The 19121-nt window shown below is 39.7% G+C and overlaps 1 protein-coding gene and 1 non-coding gene across 3 annotated transcripts; both read right to left on the bottom strand.

The window, feature by feature from the left end:
* Window positions 1-1508: 1508 nt before the first annotated feature.
* Window positions 1509-18844, bottom strand: LOC116923677 (somatostatin receptor type 5). Of its 2 annotated transcripts, none has more exons than XM_032930182.2 (8): window positions 18692-18844; window positions 6017-6131; window positions 5734-5940; window positions 5531-5662; window positions 3594-3992; window positions 3253-3525; window positions 2822-3191; window positions 1509-2529 (listed from the first exon to the last, which is right to left on the bottom strand). In XM_032930182.2, exons 2-8 carry the CDS (start codon window positions 6122-6124, stop codon window positions 2432-2434), a joined length of 1587 nt encoding a protein of 528 aa, XP_032786073.1. In that variant the 5' UTR covers window positions 6125-6131; window positions 18692-18844; the 3' UTR covers window positions 1509-2431. The 2 variants fall into 2 exon arrangements, with proteins under 2 accessions (XP_032786073.1, XP_032786081.1); XM_032930190.2 differs by having other exon boundaries at window positions 2831-3191.
* Trnaa-cgc lies at window positions 13062-13133 on the bottom strand. The gene has a single exon. It is a non-coding gene; the product is annotated as a tRNA-Ala (tRNA).
* Window positions 18845-19121: the final 277 nt, after the last annotated feature.

The raw sequence follows: 19121 nt of genomic DNA, 5'->3' as shown, positions 1-19121 counted from the left end.
CAAGAAAAAAGGTTAGCTTTGTATATATATTTTTCAGTGACGTGGCTTTACTTTTGTCGGGGGACAACAATTGGAAGACGAAGGTTTACGACCCTGCAGCCCTCACTTTTTCTCGATCTTGACGTCACAGGTTGCAATGCATGGAGGCGTCAGGCACGTCTACCAAGCTACATTATACAGTATAATTTATGGTTATTACTATTTTCTGTGTCCCGGGATCATCGATCTCAATCCGCGTGCCCTACTCAAGTGGGACAGTTTAATCAGCAACTATCTGGCTTGAAATTGCCAATTTTTCCTTTTAAAAATAATTTTGCTACTTGGATACCTTCAAATTGTTGTCGCGGAGAAATCGTTTTAACTAGTTGAACATTCGGTTAACGAAGATTATGTTAAAGTCTGTTCAGTTAAACGTTCACGTCCACCGCTTTCTTTGCTCGTGAATTATGGAAATGATCCCAGCTGAGAAACGGGACTGAATTTTTTTGCATCGTGCTCCAGTTGTGTTTAAACTAAAAAAATTTAATAAGATTCTTTGATTCGGAAGCAGGATTCTTCTACCTAAGCTGTGTGACTAGCCTTACAATGTTCCTCTTGGTAATTTGACCAAAACTGGTAAACAATTCCGAATCGAAGCCATACACAAGCTTTATTCCCTAGCAGCAAGTACAAGAGACCAAGGATCAGCATTTCATTTCTGATTTACAAAGAAAAAGAGAAAATAGCGAAAGCGATTGGTTTCTGCATCGGAATAAACGGAGCTCTCGTGGGCTTCAAAGGTCGATGAACGAAAGAAAACAACAAAATAAAACGGGCCGACAAGTAAAATAAAAAATTACTGAGATTGACGAGCACTATGTACAAAGTCGATAGATCCTACCAATCGTGCTCGGAGGCTTTCTCTCTCTCTCTCATCGCTCCAGTGAGAGAATATAAATTCCGCGAATGCACGACAGCGGATGGAGAGAAATCGAATTGATCCCGGGAATAGTTGCACTAGGATCAATTTGCTTTGCGCAAACAAGGAGCGAGTAACGAAACATCCCACACGTGCGGGAAATGGCAGCAACACAAAATCTGATCAAGGGCATGAGCTATTCTTTTTTATTTTCTTTCTGGCATAGTTTCAGTAGAGGAATAGTTTGTTTAATTAGCAGAGAATGGCAGGCGATAAGGTCACGTAAACGAATAAGCCTCTTTGTGTGCCCTTATTTGAGGAACTCTTTCTTTATTTGCATTGATATCCCAGCACAAGCTATTATTTAAGGATCGCTTCTCTCCTCCTGCAACTGCAGCTTTTCATTCTGCTAATTTGAATGTTGGACCGATGTACTTCAAACAGACGGTATTATTTCAATAAAAAAACAAGACAAAAACACATCTGTGATGTTGTCTAAACAGAAAAGTACCCCAGAGAAGTTGTATACCGTCCTATTATGAACCGTTGGAATATCGGTGAAATAAATTGCGTGCGCCAAAGATGATAAATTCAAAGCAATTACACCACATACAGCTGGGCATTAGGTACTGATGTATTAGGTAGCCAATATCCTCGTAGCCGAAAACGAAACATTAAAAAACATTAACAACGCGTACACAAAAGTGCAATAGGGAAACGTTCGACAATTGGAGGGGGGCCATTTATTTGTACGTATATACCGTTTTCGCACGAAAATAAAGAAGTACACGACAAACAAACGATTGAAAGTTTTGGGTAGCTGCACGGAGAGATGCCGATAAACCATGAGATCAACTGCATGCGTGTACGTTTTACGGGCTCAGTTGGGACGTACACGCTGCACGTTCGACTAGTTCAACGGAGGCCATCGGACATCAAGTGCCTTTTAAAAAATGTGTTTGTGCTTTGGCTGTAGAAACTGTAGGAAATGGTGGGTGTTCGATTCATTTCCGAAGCAGTTGCAATGATTGGTTTTTCGGCAATCACGACATGGACTCAGTTTGCGTTATCAAAATGTCGTGGTTGTCGATAAATCCGTTGATGATGGCCAATGTGTGTGGGAAACGAACGGGTGAAGTAATCAAGCGGGCTTGTTTAATGAGGCAAACAGAAGATCAATATAACCATAAAACAGGTAAACAAGTAGCGATTAAAAGAAAAGACGTGGGATATTTACATTCGGCGTGACCAATGAAAACGACTCGACATGCGCGGCAAAATGAAGTATAATAAAGTTAGACGCTATTTACAGATGAACCATTCAAGCGAATATCATTTCGAGTGTCAAGTGATGCACGAAAATGTTTGGTCGGACATGCCACCCGAAATTTGTTTGTAGATTGGTGATGGTGGGATCGCTATTCATTTTATACATTGCTGATAATTTGCAGTGAAACGGATGCTAACAAAGACGAAAATAACCAAAGAATTTGAATCAATTCAATCGCGCGTTGCTTTTGCAGATTCTTCGAGTTAGAGGTCGCTGTGCAGAACGTGACTTGATCCGTTAACTCGGACGTTATGTTGGCAGGAAACGACTGAATCAACCGTTCGAGACGAAGCGATCGTTCCTATATGTGTGCCAGCACGCATGGGAGAAATAAAAAGCGTATTCTTAATCACGTTCGTGCGTCATTCGCAATCACATTCGCAATATAGAATTCGAGAGTGAACGAAATGAAACCGTGTAGATAAAACTGGCGTACTGATTTTTTCATCTGAAATGTAGTGATAAGCATAAAAGCGGTGATTTGAAAAATGTGCGTGATTCGTGCGGCTATTTCGTTCAATAGGCAAACTCAGCAAATGACAATCCAAGTTACTCAAGTGTACCGCAGATTGTCAGGATTGGACATTGTGTACCTTGTTTACCATCGGATTTGGTCGAGTTTTGGCTTTTCGTGAAAGACCCGTCCAACTTGATGGAGCCCTTGATGACGATCTGGACATCATCACCTCCGCTGCTGTCACACACGTCTTCATCTGTTCGGTTGACGACGATCGTAGAAGAGGCGCAAACTTCTTGTTGAATAGTTGCGAGCACGGGATTCGATAACTCGACTGTTTCCTGCGGGGCGATCGAACGACCCACGTTCCCAGACATTGGTGGGATTCGCGAACGGGAATCGTTATGGCCAAATCCGCGTTCAGAATTTCGTCCACGTCGGGTAAACACGCTGTTCTCGCCCGTCAGCGCTTTATTGACGTCCCTACGCTCAGCGCAGGTGCACGCCTTGATCGATGAATACAGCATTTAATAAGAAAAATTCTAATTTCATTTCATATGGACTAACCTTCATGAAGCTTTTTTTAAAGTTGTCGGACAGAAAGGCGTAAAGTATTGGATTGACGGCCGAATTGGAGTAACCTAGGCAACCGGCCAGCAAGAAAATAGCCACGATGTAGGGCGACTGTGACGCTTTCGGTGGCGTGAAAATAAGCGACACTTGCGAAACCCAATAAGGTAACCAGCAGAGAACGTAGACCGTGACGACAGTTAGGACTAGTCGAGTCACTTTGCGATGGGATCGCCGCTTCTCTTTTGACTTATTCGTCGGCCCTACCGTCTGATGTAATTTGTTACCATTTAAATGCTGCATTAAAAGCGACAAACGAATTATTTGTTTTTGCCTACCTTTAATTTCCTAATGACTAAGATGTAAAACACCAAGATGAGGATGAGTGGAATGGCGAACGCTAACGTGAATGTGTAGAGCGTGAAAGCGGCCTGTCCGTTCATGTACTCATTTTCGGGCCAGTAAATATTGCAGCTGACTATAGGGCTGGTCATGTGGACTTCGAGTGCGTCTTCAGCGCCATTTTCGACGGCCAAAGATGACGTGACTCTCGTGTGATTCTTCATCCATGAAGCGATCGTCGTGGCCGAGCCATTAGACCAGTACAGAGTGTCGATTACGCGAGAATCATTGAGGCTGCCGACGGCCCAGTCCGAATGGACTTGCTGAGTGTGGGCGTACAGGAATATTGGCACAATCATGAGGAACGATATGCCCCAAGTCGTCATCGATACCACCTGTCAAATATCATAAAAATTAATAACAAGTCAGCGGGTTCAATTGAAATTCGTTCTTATTCTCTTTCGATTGAACGAACATCCCGGTGTCTATAAAAATCAACTTGAGTGTACTTAAAGTAAAAGACCCTTGGATCTCAATGAAATGAGGCTATAGTCTTGTAGTTATAGTACCCCGCTGTCACGGACACGAACAACTTTGGCACGTGACAGCCGGAAACTTTACACTGTTCGTCACGTCCGGTTTTCCGCCTAGCCCGAGAGAACACACCAAGCAGCCAAAAAGCGTAAAAGCCAAATGCATGGATCAAGAGTTTTTCTTTGTGTGTGTGTGTTTGTTTCAGAGAACTCAAGCACATGAAAGACATAAAAACAAATGCTAGAGAACTGTAGGGCAACTCGGTTGATTAGCCCATTTATCATATAGATTTCTTCAGTCTGTATAGTTCAGCCCAATTTTCAAACATCTATTTCCAAAAATACGGCCAACTCAGCCACCCAGTGGGAACATAAAAAATGCGCTGATGTGGTTTCGTAGGGGGTTAAAAAAAAAAAAACGAGGTAGTCTACGGTGGTATGGAAAATGAATTCCAAGTTGAGTTTATGGTCGAGAATTATATAGCTTTGGATTTTTTTTACTGCTGAGCGCAACATTCGTTACAATGTTATAAACAGAATGACAAACGAATCCTTTCAGGTTTTCTACTGACGTGATTGGATTTCTTGCTGCACGATTAATCGTATACGGTTGTTGTAATATTGACCAAATTCTTTTCATGTAGAAACGAATGTGTTTTTATGTGTGGATTTTTTTTTTCTTCCTCTTTTCAATGCACAACATACCGGACGTCTCATACATCACCCATATATACATCCAACCCTACATGCCATGGCCACACAATGAATGCAGTGGCTCAAAATAGGAAAAAATCGGAGATGGACGAGCTTGACAAAAGACGACACAAATCAGAACTGGCTGCTGTACAATAGGAAAAAAATGTCCATTAATTGTATCCGGAAGGCATAGAACCGTTCCTTCCACACACACACACACACAAATAGATTTTAAATTTCATCCTATAAAGAAATATTGAAAAAGAAAAGATTTGGAACGCGTTGGACATCCATGTGTATAGGATTGTCAGCAGCAATATAAGCACCAATGGTTTTGCAAAAGAAATAAAACATTCTAATTAGATTAACATGTCAACAGAGACGCATCGTGTATTAGACTCCGGGAAACGTTTGATGCGTAAATCGATTGCCCTCTATCAAGATAACAGTATATCCTATGCAAACCATTGCCTTATACCCTGTTGTCTGTTTTTTGTGCATTTAAATATGCTGCGAAGGTCGGAATTTGGTAGCGTTTGATTATACACTCCGGAATAACCGTATATATACAACAACGTGATCAATATACAGTACGATGAGTAAAGTTTTGTTAGCTGCAGAAATTGACTTAAAAAGTTATCCTAACGAGTCGCTATAAAACTATTCGGCTGCTCTTCGTCGCAAGATAAAAGAAATGGACTTACTTTAGCGATGAAGGGCGTCCGGAATGTGGATGAATCGATCGGATGGCAGACGGCTATGTAGCGATCGGCGCTCATCACCGTTAAAAGCAAAGAGCTGGTGAACTGGTTAACTGACGTGGTCGTCATGTAAATCTGTTCCATAATGAAGAAGGACAATTTGAATAATTAATTCGGTCCGTTTTGATGGTTGCACTTCATTTTACCTTGCACATGACGTTACCGAAGGGCCAGTATCCTAGTCCCATGGTCGTCATTATGAAGGGTATGCCAATCAGGAAGCATTCGTCGGCCACGGCCAAATTTAAAATGTACAAATTGGTGACTGTCTGCATTTTGGTGTAGCGGAGAACGACGTAGATAACGAGAGTGTTACCCAACAGTCCGACAACAAAGACGGTGCCGTACAAACACTTTGATGCCCAACCAATCCAATTATTATGACGAACAGTAAAAAGAAGAAATGTCGGTCACGTATATATACTGTACCTGGACAAAATAGAAGAGGAATGCTCCCAGTAAAGGAATTTCGTAATCGTTGGCCACCAAATCTGGCACGTCGCCCGTGTCGTTGACCCACGGTGCCGTATTTTCCATGATTCCACTGCAATATATGTAGCCAATTGGAGTATACGATCAAAAGCGATCGCCATAGATTATACTTTTACAATCTTTATTTATTTTTAGATTACTTTGTTTTATATTGTTTAACGATAAGCTGGACGTATCTAGCACGAGCCTCTACGATCTCCAGAAATCCCTTTTTTGTCAAGCATATAAATTTCTTAATACAGCCTGTGTTTGTCCTCCTCATAAATCTAACCTTTTGGTACTTTAGATCTTAATCGGATTTGTGGCGAAATAACAGCATTTGTGGAAAGAGATGTTGTCAATAATATTTATCAGAATTTGCGCAGTTAGCGAGCGTGAATCGAAGCCGCGCTTGTTTCGTGTGCTTGATTTCAAGTGGAACAGATTGGAACTCGCGTTTTTTTTTTAACTTGGCATATCCAAGAGCGCAGTTTTAAGTAAAAACATCAGCTTATTTCATGGTAGAGTCTATGCATATACAAAACCACTTTGCCCTTTTCATTCAAACACGAACTCTGCTGAACTATAGCGTCTCTTTGCTATTCTTGGTGGTTCGTTCGCTGATGGAAGCGACCCCAAAAGATCCACGGGGTTATAGACAAGAAGCAAAAGGAGCTTATGATCACAGTGTCGGGCAGGCACCGCTATTTGAATTATCGACCCGAGCCGGTTGAAATTGGGAGAGTTGCCGGCCAGCTGTTGTCGTGCGGAACGCAAAGCATTCAGAGCGTAGAAAAGCAATCGATCGATCCCGTTCTGCTGATCATTTGTGAACATGGCAAGAAGAGCAGTCTTGCCTATTAAGCGACGAGGAAGTCACGAATAAAAATGCGTCACAATCGATAACATCCAGCTGTTTTGATTTCCATTCGGCCAAAACAAATGTGTAGAAACAAACTTCTTTTTTTGTGGATAGCGCAAACGGAACATTTCTTATTCCATTCACAAGAGTTCCTCCACTCCAACGTGGCCTCTCTTTTTCTGTAGATATCAGCAAAAATGTCTTGAGGAGAGACCATCCGTCACATCCCACTTTGAATCAGGGACAACAAATGCGCCATTCAATTTAGCCGGGGTGTCAAAAGCACCACACTTAAAATACCGATTTCTTTTTGTGTGTGTGTGTGTGTTTAGACTATTTCATTTTATTCATGAAAACGATCCCAGATGGAAATCGGAGAAAAAAAAGAAAGTTGGGCTCTTGTAGATGCGTTGTCATCGCTGTCCTTATCCAGGATTGATGGCTGGTCCCCAATTTATCCTTAAGTCCTCTTCAGTAGTGTCTGCGTGATAGATTGCGTGATTGAAGCAAAAAGAGGCCAGTAGGAGGTCCTATTTTTTTCATCGCAAATTCACGAGACGGTTTGGTTATAATTCTCTTTTGTGCGTGGTGCGAAAAACATTTGCAAAAAAAAAAAGACTTCACAGACAGAGACAAGCCAGAAGAAATCGATTCAACGTCCTCTAAGTGTATCATTCACTTCTACGGAAGAATGACGTCACGTCTGGAAGTCTTGTCGTTGACGATATCTTATTGCGTAGCTTTAATGTATACAGAAATGAAAGCAGCCATTGCCTATATCAACAGTCTTTGCCAATCTCTTTTCTTTTGAATCTTCGGTTGTCATTGATCACAGCTGGTGAACTACATGGACAAATGAAGGTCATACGAGAAGAAAAAAAAGGGAATTGAGCTGCGTGAGTTGTCTCTTCATAAGAGAGGAAAAGCGTGACAGGCTGTTCCCATCCACTATTCGGGACCGTCCGTGCAACTATCTCAGAATAATAGGAAACCGGTAACCAGCAACCATTTTGATTATTACGAGTCTTTTCTTCAGAATGGAATGAAAAAGAATTTTTTTTATTTAGCCAATAAAGTTACTAACATGCTGGTCTAATTTCGTTTGATATCGAGCCCTATAGTCATTGAATCAGACCTTTTCAAGAACATTATCGAAAGGCAATAGTTTTAACTTGTGACTCTTCATACACAACTAGCTATGAAAATCGAGTTAGAAAAAACGCCAATCAATGTCGTCCTTGATGTTACGCGAAAAAAAATAAATAATGCATAGAGATCGTTTAATAATCGAGTTACGCCCAACACGCTATGCATGAAAAGGTCTTAAAAGTTTGGACGTACAAAGCACTGCTGCTTGCGTCTCATCTTTTCAAGGCTCACGAGGAGCTTTTATGAAAACAACAAAGAAAGCGAACGTATAGGCATATATATGGGAATAGACTGGCAACATCAAGGTTGTTTGTTGTCGATGTATAATGAAGGGCCGTTGAATATTCGATGTGTCTTCCACAAACCTCAAGGTGCTGCAGGATTCAGCCTTTAGACTTTGAATGTTTTTTTTTCTACCTTCTGGCCATCAGCTGGATTACGTTTGAAAGTATTGTTGTTTAATATGTGAGTATGCCCGGCTTAAATGTCCTGTATATATTCATTAGAATGCTGTACGTCTGGGTTAACAAACTCTGGTTGGAAAAGGCTGTTCCAGTCACAAAGGCGTAACGACTCAGTCGCATCTCCGTATATACAGATCTAGCGCTATAGATAAATCGCATAGAATTATGATGGATGCCAGTAGGGTAAGTCGTGACAGGCAATCAAACAAGCCCGTCTGGCTTTATTTGTCTTCTTTCTTTCGCATATAACATTGGTTATATACGTCTGGCTAGCTAAGATCAAACACTGCGACATCACCGTATATATAATCAAAAGTGTGACATGGCCCTTGTCATGAACTATGATTAGATTGGGAGTTTTGACAGAGCAAGGTTTGAAATCCCTACATGCCAAAATTAGCTATATATGGGGTGTAGGGGGTGAACATGTTGAGTCTTTGAACGAATTGGTGAATGAGAAAGTAAAACGCAGTACGTACTGTCGTTTAAGTGAACTGATGGATTTGGATTCTGAGAAACATTTTGATCAGTTTTCCAATATCTCATTCTATATAAGCGTGCGAGACTTGTATATAGTTAGGAAAATGGGACTGAACGCCATGTCGAAAGGATTTTCTTTTTAATGGGATCTGTTTGTCTGTTTTTGTTCGTCTCTCAGGACAAACGTTGAAGGATCGAAAACTTTTTTTTCTTTCTTCTGGACTGGTTGACATTCTATATTGCTTTTTTCTTTTTAGCTCCTATACCATTGATTCACTACTTTTATTATACAATACCATCGTCGTTCGGTTGTCGCACAGGCACACGAAAACAAAGAAAATTCGATTTCGACGGAGGGTTTTTGTTCGTGTCTATATAGAGTGAAAGTCAATATGTACACGTAGATCTATCATTTTCGAGCCAAAGGAGTCTCGCTTTTTTACTCTTTACTCACTACTATGTCTTTCAATTAACTAGTTTCTTAATAAATCGAATTTCAGAATATACCGACTTGGAGCACTACTAATGGCTCTCCCTTTGTGATGCATAAATATGCAGCAATATGAGTTGTTAATTGCATTAAACGTTGAGTTTCTTGCCCCTTCAAAAAAGTGGAATCAAGTTGTTTTTACGTATAGGCTACTTCCTTTTACAGTTACAGTCAATAGTAAACTTAGTTAGCTATTACATCATATCCTAGGTCTGATTGGTCTTCGGAAATCGATATACAGCACAAAGCGAAAATGATGGAACAAAAACTCAGATCTATAAAGTATATAGGTTCAGATGATGTGTTGAATTTTTTGGATAGTATGCGACGCTCCTTCAGGTGTTATCCACCTGTCGAACGAGTCAACTTGTTGTCCAAATAGCTGCAAAGTTTCAACTATATATACCGCGTCTTTATTGATCTGACATTCTCGGAGGGGACATTATTATATAGCCTATACGATGAATCATCTCTCTAGTAATAAGGGAAAAGCTTTTTTGGAGTTTTATAAACGAAAGAGAGGACCAAAAAGAAGAAGGAAATGGCTGTGCGTCCATTAAGATCGTTTCCGTATATATATAAGTGTCGGTAGCGATCTTCTGTGTTGGACGATTATACGTGTGCAATGACCCAATTTCTGCAGTTATGGTCACGTTTTCAGGTCAATTCCACAGCCATTACAAGCCGCTCGATCAAACACGTCACGAATTAAAAGCTGGTTAGAAATACGAAGGTATATCTAATGTTTTCGTTATATATCAAGTCTATTTGTGGGATGCAAAAGTTGGTGTTCATCAGATCCTGTCAAAAATGGATCAGTTTTAATCTATGCAGCAGTGACTGTTCGTCGTATAAGCTTCGCGGCAAATCGCAAAACCACTGCCCCCGATATTGCCCGTTAGAAATCCAATTCATTCGTCATTTGCTTGACAGAGCTACGGATTTACCAAGTCTATAGGTTAACAACCGGAGTAGTCTACTAGATGTAAAGACGAGTATGAGCCAAGGGAATAGATGAAGAACAGCTGGCAATTAAATCTGATCGCTCGATGACGTCGATATGACAATCCAGTGTCCTCTTTTTCGCAGATTTATTGACTGTAAATAGTGAATTACAATTTAATGTTAGATGCATAGAGCCGAGGTGTGTATACCTCTCGGGGAAATATGAAACAAGGTTACATAGTCTTTTTATTCTTATGCCTCCCTTTTGTCAAATCAAAAGTCACATTGGTATGTCGTCACCTTCGGTGGATTCGATTACTTTATGTCCCGAGTATACAACAGACATTCTCTCGAAGTAAAAGCCTTTCGAATTGAGGCATCACTTTGAATCGTTTGATGCCATCTGATGCCTCGTATATATGGTTCACTATACATCGTCAGGCGATACAGGAATAAGATCTGGCGATGACAAAAAGTTCATTGCATCACCAAACGTTCACGAAGACATGGAGTACAACGAGAAAAAGGTATTAAAGATTAGAATAATAGAAAATAGGTCACCTTTGTTTCTCAAACGGCTTTAAGTGCTTCATAGCTCTAATATCCAGCTCTAACGTACATGTCTTTCTATCGTGATCAGTACGTGCAACCGATTGCTTTACGTTATCATTTTCAACTACTAAATATACAGTGGTGGCGTCTTTGGGAGCTTTATCACCATTCTTGCTCAATATTCAGGGTTCAACCAGGCTCAATAATCTTTTTTCTCTGCTACATCAAAACGCAAACGTAAACCGTCTAGATTTGTTTGTTTGATGTTCGTGAGGCTCCATGTAATGATCTAGCTGTACGTTTGCAGCACTTTGAAGATGCTGCGTTAAACGTATATCGATTCTCCCCTAATCATTTGGGTCATCATGTTGGAGTTTTCTTCCACAATGAACAATAAAAGTTATGGCAAACGGATGTAGAGCAATTGAGGCAAACAACTGCAAACGCAGAATAAAAAATGCTGGTAAAAACCGTAATCAGAAATGTCAATAAAATGCAAAAACAGCACTCGTCTTTTTTGTATTCTTTCAATCATCGTGCGAATACGGATGACAGAAAAAATAAGATCTGCTGTGAAATTGGTGCATTCGCAGCACACGACGTGCCCCAACAGCCGCAATGAATTCAACAGAACATTCAAGGAAACAGCAGCGTTCGTGACTTTAGCAAATTGCCAAATGTTTATACGGTGTAAACAAACCAAACGGGAATGTAAAAAGAAAAAAAGTTAGAAAGCCAACGCCTGTCGCTTACAGAAACGATCCATTGCGCGTTTCGCATTGCTGCGCAAAAATATATCTACGTTAAACATGCGGCATAAATTTGCATGACGTTGTTGAAAGGTGAAACAATGCGGTCAGCACCCGCCAGCATGATACGCATCATCTACTTCAATTGCGGCCTCGAGAACCATCACGGCAGTTATGCGGTTGTTTTCGAATTCAGTCTATCTCATTATCATTTAACAAAGTTCATGTTATACTACCCATCGTCTTTTTATATGTGTCCTATATCCGGGAATTTCGCGTGCGTGAACAAACGCAGGTATAATTCTTTTAACAGTCAAAGGGAAAATTGAATGATAACGCATCTATATAAATAGCAGCCACAGAGTAAGAGTGCAGGTAACGTGAGCTTTTTAATTTTGCGACGATGTTGGGTCTGAATATATAGAGAAATAAATAATATTAATGACAGATCTTTGATCCACAAAAAAAAACAGTCATTCATGCGTGTAATAGGTTTCCCGATGCAAATAGAAAGGGGAAAGCGTTTCTTAACAACCCATTTGATAATTCTATATAGTTGATGCAACTGCAGTTTTTCTGTAAGATTCGATCCTTTTTGTGCGAACCTCTGCGAGAAAAGAAAACACACAGATAAAGGGAGACAATTTATTCAGGGTTTCTTAGGTAATTGAAAAAACTGTGATTTTCTTTGAATATAATTGACGTCTTCTATTCATTTCAGCGTCGCTTTTTCTCCGAAGAAAAACTGGTTTCAGATCGTCTTATATACACGTGTAGATAATACGTTTTACTTTCAAGCACGTCAATTATACGCGTGCAATTTTATGACATATTCTCGGGGTATACCATATTATACAGACACACTTGGGAATGAGTGGCCGGAAATCTTGAATCCAACAAAAAATAGTTCACTTCAATTGCACAAGATTTACGAATGACTTCAATTTTGAGATCCTGTGCGAATATATTCGACATTGGCTGTTTACGCAATTCACGGCAATGGCGAAGTGGGACAAGGAACCTAGTGACAGCCACACCCTAAATTGTGCAGCTCTTGCCCAGCAATAATGCGTTTATGCATGCCGTATACTGGGTCGTATGCAAATCGTGGCTTAGCATCCAACGTCGCTGTATCATTAGCGAACTCTGTTTTGAACTCTGTGGACTTTGCATGAACGCGTAAGTTCAACACAAAACTCTATATGGATAAACAACTGAGTGCATATCCCCATAGTATTCCCCTGTTTTGCATTTCGCTGGTGCTTTGCTGTGAATGCAAAAAATACAAGTTGTATATTGTGCATGCCAAAAATGGAGTTGAGGGGGATTGAACCCCTGACTTCTCACATGCGAAGCGAGCACTCTACCACTGAGTTACAACCCCATATTCTATCGCTGATTATATCAGTTGTATAATTGAAAAATTGAAATACAGTTACCCAAGGTGGTATATAGATATAGTTAAAACTAAACACAACTCAACAGAAGACAGGCATTCCTAATTCCTTATTTGCTTGCCGTTGGCGCGGAAATTCTCAGAAAAGCGGAAGTTTCAGCGCATGACAATCTACTTTTTTTTCCCCTCTCGTCATTTAAAAGCTTTTCACGTAGGTCTAATACGTAGGGGGTGCACAGGGGAAACTAAAACAAATAAAACATTCACGTTGACCTTCTTTTTTTCGGAGAAAGATAGACGGAGAAATAAAAACTAAATCCAAAAATTGATGGAATTGAAATTTTTAAACTTCAATAGAATCTGGCAGCTTTTGCACAGAAACATTCATCTCAACTCACTTGCCAGGATAGTTTTTGTGTCTTTGTACACACACACAATAGGAGGAGTGTTGGCGAAGTCCCGTTAAGAGACTGACGATCTTATAAACAACTCGGAAGACCCAAGTAATCGCAAGAGAGCCATCAGGAGCTGAGATTGGACGCTTGAATTCAAACATTTGTTCAGTGGACGACGTGTCTCGGCGCCATCGACGCCGTTGCCACCGTCTGTCCACAGTATATATACAACTAAAGGGCACGATCGTTTGTTTTCTTAACCAAGTAAACTTCTTCCATTGTCGTTTCTTGAACAAGGATATATATATAAAGAGTTTAGGAAAAAGTCGATCCTATCAAGTGGGATCACAGACAGGAAATCTGAAATAGAGAACAGTGCCAAAGGGACACACTGTTGACAATCGCGGCCGTTCTATTCTTTGTGTATATTTTACAGCAATCTCGGGCACATGTTATTTCTTTCGCCATCCGCATTGAAAACTTAAAATATAGCTCAATTCAAAAGTCTTATTTTGCTGTTATGTTGTTAATGCTGCATTGGGAGGAACTTGAATATTTCAAATTATTTACAAATTTATTTCGTATGTTACTATTTATAGAGCTGCTGGATTGCAAGGCTTAACGTCAGCTGGCCACCAGCTGATGTGGTTTCTCCAAACTTGTGCTAATTCCCATACAAAAATTAACTATACTTTAACTCTTGTTTTTTTTTTATGAAGCCTTTTTGGCGCTCATGTCGGTAACTACTCAGGCGTCATTGACGATGCAATTGGCGAACGAAATGCGCGTTAATCATTGCCCTGGAATTTTATTTTAAATGCCAGCCCTTTCCCTCATATAGACGTCGTATACACAAAGCCAGCACCGCTATTCTGTTTTTTTACGATTTCGACGTATAACTTAAGGGGCGAATTTTTTCTCTAAGAATTGCCTTGAGAAAATACCATACGAAAAGTAAAGTGGAATTTTATTGGCGCATGGTCGTTTTCTCAAGCCTATTTCTCGCCACTTAGGCAGCTAATCTACGGCAGTAATAGGCCTCGAGGAGGATGGATTAATAAAGTCGGCGTCTATACTTATGAAGGCGATGTAATCGATTTCAGAGTCTGCATAGACACATGCAGCTGTTTATTAGCTACGTTGATGCGTGATGACTCTATACAAAGAACGTAAGCCAACAGAGTGTATCGAATTATCATTGATTATGCGCTTTTGTAACGCTGTCTATTTAAGTTCAGCAAAACAGGTGTGATGCAATCAAGCGGCATGACTTAAAATACACCGTTTAAGCCAAGTTCGGGATTCCTGCAAATATATATTTTCTCATAAACTAAAAATCCAAGTTGGACATCGATTAACTATCAGCGTTGTTATTTTTGTGCGAAAGGTTCGGCACTTTCTTAACGCATTTAGTCGTAACTCATTCTCAAAGTGTACGTAATATAAGCTTGTCAGAAAAATAAATCATGATCGCTGGCTATACTACTGACCTGTCTTCCAGGTCAGCAGCAGCCACTTTAATTTAGTTTCTAAAGATATCACATAATCTTACGACATATATAAAGTGCGCAATTTCTTATCGGAGAAAAGAAAACTAAAAGTGTTGAATAACTAATGGATTTAGTGGATGAGTCACTTTTACTTTCTGAGTGAGTTCCCGATAAAAAGACGGTGGGGAACAGAAGATGGAGAACCTTTTGATTTGAATACAAAGTCTCAACGTCATAGTCGAAGGGTTTATATAAAAAATGTAATGAAAACTTTGGCATTGTGCATAAAACTGGACTGGAAAGGTCCTGTATTAGACTCAATCGCTTAGGTATTCAATATAAATCTCTGTGCATAGAAAAATTTGTTTAAAAAATGAAAAGCGTTTGAATTATTGATTTACCGATCCTATATTATACGCTCACAGGAGGTATAAAAGGCGATAGAATAGCTTGATGTTTGTCTAACAAGAGTTGACCTCAATCTGTCTAATGTAACGTATCCATTCCTATACCGAGCAACCCATTGTGTCCATTTTTCTCGATTTTGCTGCTGTCAGAATCGCCACCGTCCATCATAGGTAATAGTTCTTCAAACTCTCTATATCCCATTCAATTTCGTGCTATTATATATGCCTTCTCATATGTATTCCTGCATTACAATAAATAAGTGACCAGCGAAGACTTGTCTACTGTTTTCCTTGTCATCTTTCGTTGATTCTTCGTGATCATTTTTCGACACTCTGAATAGCAAAGGTGTCCGGTCCTGTAAACGATATGGCTGGCCAAAGTCAATTACACAGAAAGAAGGAAGAAGGAACGTGAAAGAAAGAGAAAGTGCTTGCGTTGAAAGTACACTTTGATCCCATTTTATTAAAAAATCTATACGTAATTAAAGGGATTATTATTTTGATTGGGAATCAGTGTTTAATTTTGGCTATAGCAGGTTAGGTTTTATGGAATTCCAAGTTAATATTTTAAGATCAACGTTTTGTATACACAAAAAGTCGGGCTTAAGGATTTTATTTCTAGATTCTAAAGATGGCAAACTATGCAAGATTTCCATTCAACATTCAACGAGGATTCCGAAAATGAATTACGTGTTTACGTCAGACTTACATATAGTTTTTCAGAGCTATTTGAATTCAAAGTTGTTATATCCGGATGCCAGTCGGATGTTTTCTTTTACGTTGTTATCCATAAAGTTGTTGTTATACAAAAATGTGGGTTCTCGTCTACATTTCAGCAGACAGCATTTTCAAGTTAGAACCAAAGAAATAACCTAAAAGTCAGCGAGAGATGTAAGTGTATATAGGGCCTCTACTATAGTCCATAAGAATAATAATTAATCTTGGAGAAAGTTTTGTAAATTTATACTTTCTTTCTCACAATTTGCAGTGAGATGAGGGAACAAATTTTTTTCCAAAGATTTTCCACTTGGCCTTCAGTTTTTTTTTTCAAATAAATTTCTTCTTTTGTTGTATCTTTTCCTTTCACAAAGATGTGACGTTGCGAAACGCCAACAGCCAAACAAGTTTCGTTTCAATATTCCGGTTGGGGGGCCATTAGTTATGTTGTATTTGTTATATATATACATATAGGCAGCGTATAGAACGTATTTTAGTAATCTTGTGGTTGCATCTTGGCAACAGTAAAAAATGATATCAGATTTTTGAAGTATCGCGTGCGAGTCAAAACCGTGGGAGTAGACTATATTCTAACAAACGAAGGGGCTTATTTAAAAATGTATCGGCGATGTGTAGGGTTTACATATCAGACAGTTTCCACCATTCTGGCTGGTATCCAGACAAGCATTTCAGTAAAGTGTTGGACAACTGTACAAAAAGAAAAAAATAAAAATATCTTCTTTTTGCAATTTTTCAAAAGTCCTCCAACAGTAAAATTTGGCTCGTGGTTCGAAAAAAAAATCGGTCGATGATGTGTATGACTGGGCAGTGGATATTTCACACGTCACTACACAATAAATCCATAGTAGACTGGGCCTTCCAAAACCCATCCGTTTCTGCATGGATGAGATGCTATACACAGAGTTGATTGTATATGGCGAGCAAGTATATAGACTACGGTTTTTTTAAATCCAATCGCTTTCCCTCAATTTGTATAGTTGCATCTTTTGTCCGCAGCTTTTTATATCGTCTCGTTCTATTTTTATTCTGTTTCTCTAAATAAATAGAGGTGATGTACTCTATGCAAAAACATCTCCGTATAGTCCTGTCCCGAAGCAATCAATTTGATGTTTCCAATATAACGGTGATCATCGATGCGTTTGTCTGTGCATGTGTGCCAAAGAAATAACAACTAAATCGATCAACAACAACAAAAAAGGAGAAACAAGCAGGAAAACCCACTGACATGATGATGTCCTTTTATTTGAAGTTGTCCGTTGTATTCATTCGTTTTGCCACACACACAAAAAAAGAGGCGGAGCAGTGACCACCGAGCTTGTAAAGGAAAAAAAAGCTCTAGAAAAGTCTTGTTGGTTATGTTTTTATTTTGGTCCCTTTTCTCTTTTGTTTATTCACTTTCTCCTCGGGTGTTGACAGGAGGCAGGACTTTGCTTGCATCAGTTCGACAGGCGGCAGAAGATCTTCTCCCTATATATCCTCAAAAGGATGGCTCTCTGTGATGAAAGTATTTTCGGTTGCTCTTCGTCTAGACAATGGATCAATAATAAAGCAATCCCCTGTTTCAATTGTTTACCACAACACTGTTTCATTTCCCTTGTCGCAATAATTGGTAATAATTGACGTGAAATCGCGTTTCTGATATTTCCGCTGTCGACGTTGCCGAAAAGAAGACGATTAGTCTTTATAGGGCAGAAACTACATATTAATCCGTCGACGCAACCAAACCTTTTTTGGTTATCCGTTGCTGATTGTATATACAAGATCTCTCAATATAATCAACGTGAAGCGTCAAATCATCGTTTAAAAATTCTTTTTTCTTCCCACTGTTTGCGCTCAGCCTCTTCTTCACACGTTCATCACACGCATTTGGTTCACGGTCATTGCAAGATGCACACAGTGACAGTGGGGTATATATCGGCTGTTGCCTGCACAATGGCATCAGCGATGGCATCGAAGGGAAAAGAAACTATATAAGATAACCGGCTGATGGCGAAACAAAATCCAGCAACGAGAGCAGCAAACAATAAAATTATAACAAAAGAATTCAACACCATCCCATTTAAGGCAAGTTCAGGCATGGCGCTTACAAGATGCAATTCGGAATGGTCATGTGGAAAGATAACTCACAAAAACATGTAGAACTGACGTGATGGGCTAGAAAATTGCCTTAATTTCAGACAGGAAGAAACGCAAAGTGATTGAGCAGAAGGTCCAACGCCCATTTCAAGTTAACCCAACAACTTGCTCAAAACTGTGCGCAACAGTGGTATAAGTGCTCAATAGCTTAAGATGCTAAATTTTTAGCTAAACTTGCCGAACGGGAAATCATCACGCAAGCAGTTTGAAACTAATCGAATTTACAATTTACCATAAATAAGGAGTAGAAAAAAGGTGATTCACGAGTTTTCCTTATCAGCTAAATTTGAGAAATCTAATGACTTGATTGACAGTATATTATAGGCAAAACTATACTTGTCGAAACAAAGTCTTTATTATAGTTTTGTTTATTGACTTACCTATTAGCGATGAATTGGTGCAAAAACAAAAATATTTCCAGTTGTACGTGCTGATGATCGAAGCTGTTTTGACGGGCAGGAACTCGCTACGCTGCCGGTGGATCACTGCGGCTGACAAGAGGCGAGCTGTTGGATATAACCCCGACTCTTCCCCGTCAGCTGGAACAACTGGCCAAGGAAAGAGGAAAATAAAAGGAAGACGATGGCAAGCCTTGGTTTCAACGCCATTGCGCATGTGTTCTCACACGTCACCACGCTCGCTGGTATGTTCTTCGTCTCCACTTTCCATGTGTTGTTCCCATATCTAAAGTCTCAACTAACCAAAGCAAAAAGCTCTCGCTCGTCTTTCACACATTCATAAGTTTTCTTGGCTGTGTGACGTGAACCACTAAAAAGACAGAGGCTGGAAGAGACAAAAGGTCAAAACATT

This window comes from Daphnia magna, linkage group LG1, assembly GCF_020631705.1.
Source record: "Daphnia magna isolate NIES linkage group LG1, ASM2063170v1.1, whole genome shotgun sequence".
Classification (NCBI taxonomy): Eukaryota; Metazoa; Arthropoda; class Branchiopoda; order Diplostraca; family Daphniidae; genus Daphnia; species Daphnia magna.
The sequence above is the reverse complement of the archived record's forward strand: the minus strand, read 5'-3'. Positions and strand labels throughout refer to the sequence as shown.

Excerpts from the sequence above, each read along its gene's own strand:
- LOC116923677 (XM_032930182.2), bottom strand. The coding sequence starts at position 6,124 with ATGGAAAATACGGCACCGTGGGTCAACGACACGGGCGACGTGCCAGAT. Across the intron at positions 5,941-6,016 it reads TCCTCTTCTATTTTGTCCAG|TGTTTGTACGGCACCGTCTT; the intron begins GTACAGTATATA and ends TGGGCATCAAAG. Across the intron at positions 3,192-3,252 it reads TTAAAAAAAGCTTCATGAAG|GCGTGCACCTGCGCTGAGCG; the intron begins GTTAGTCCATAT and ends TCATCGATCAAG.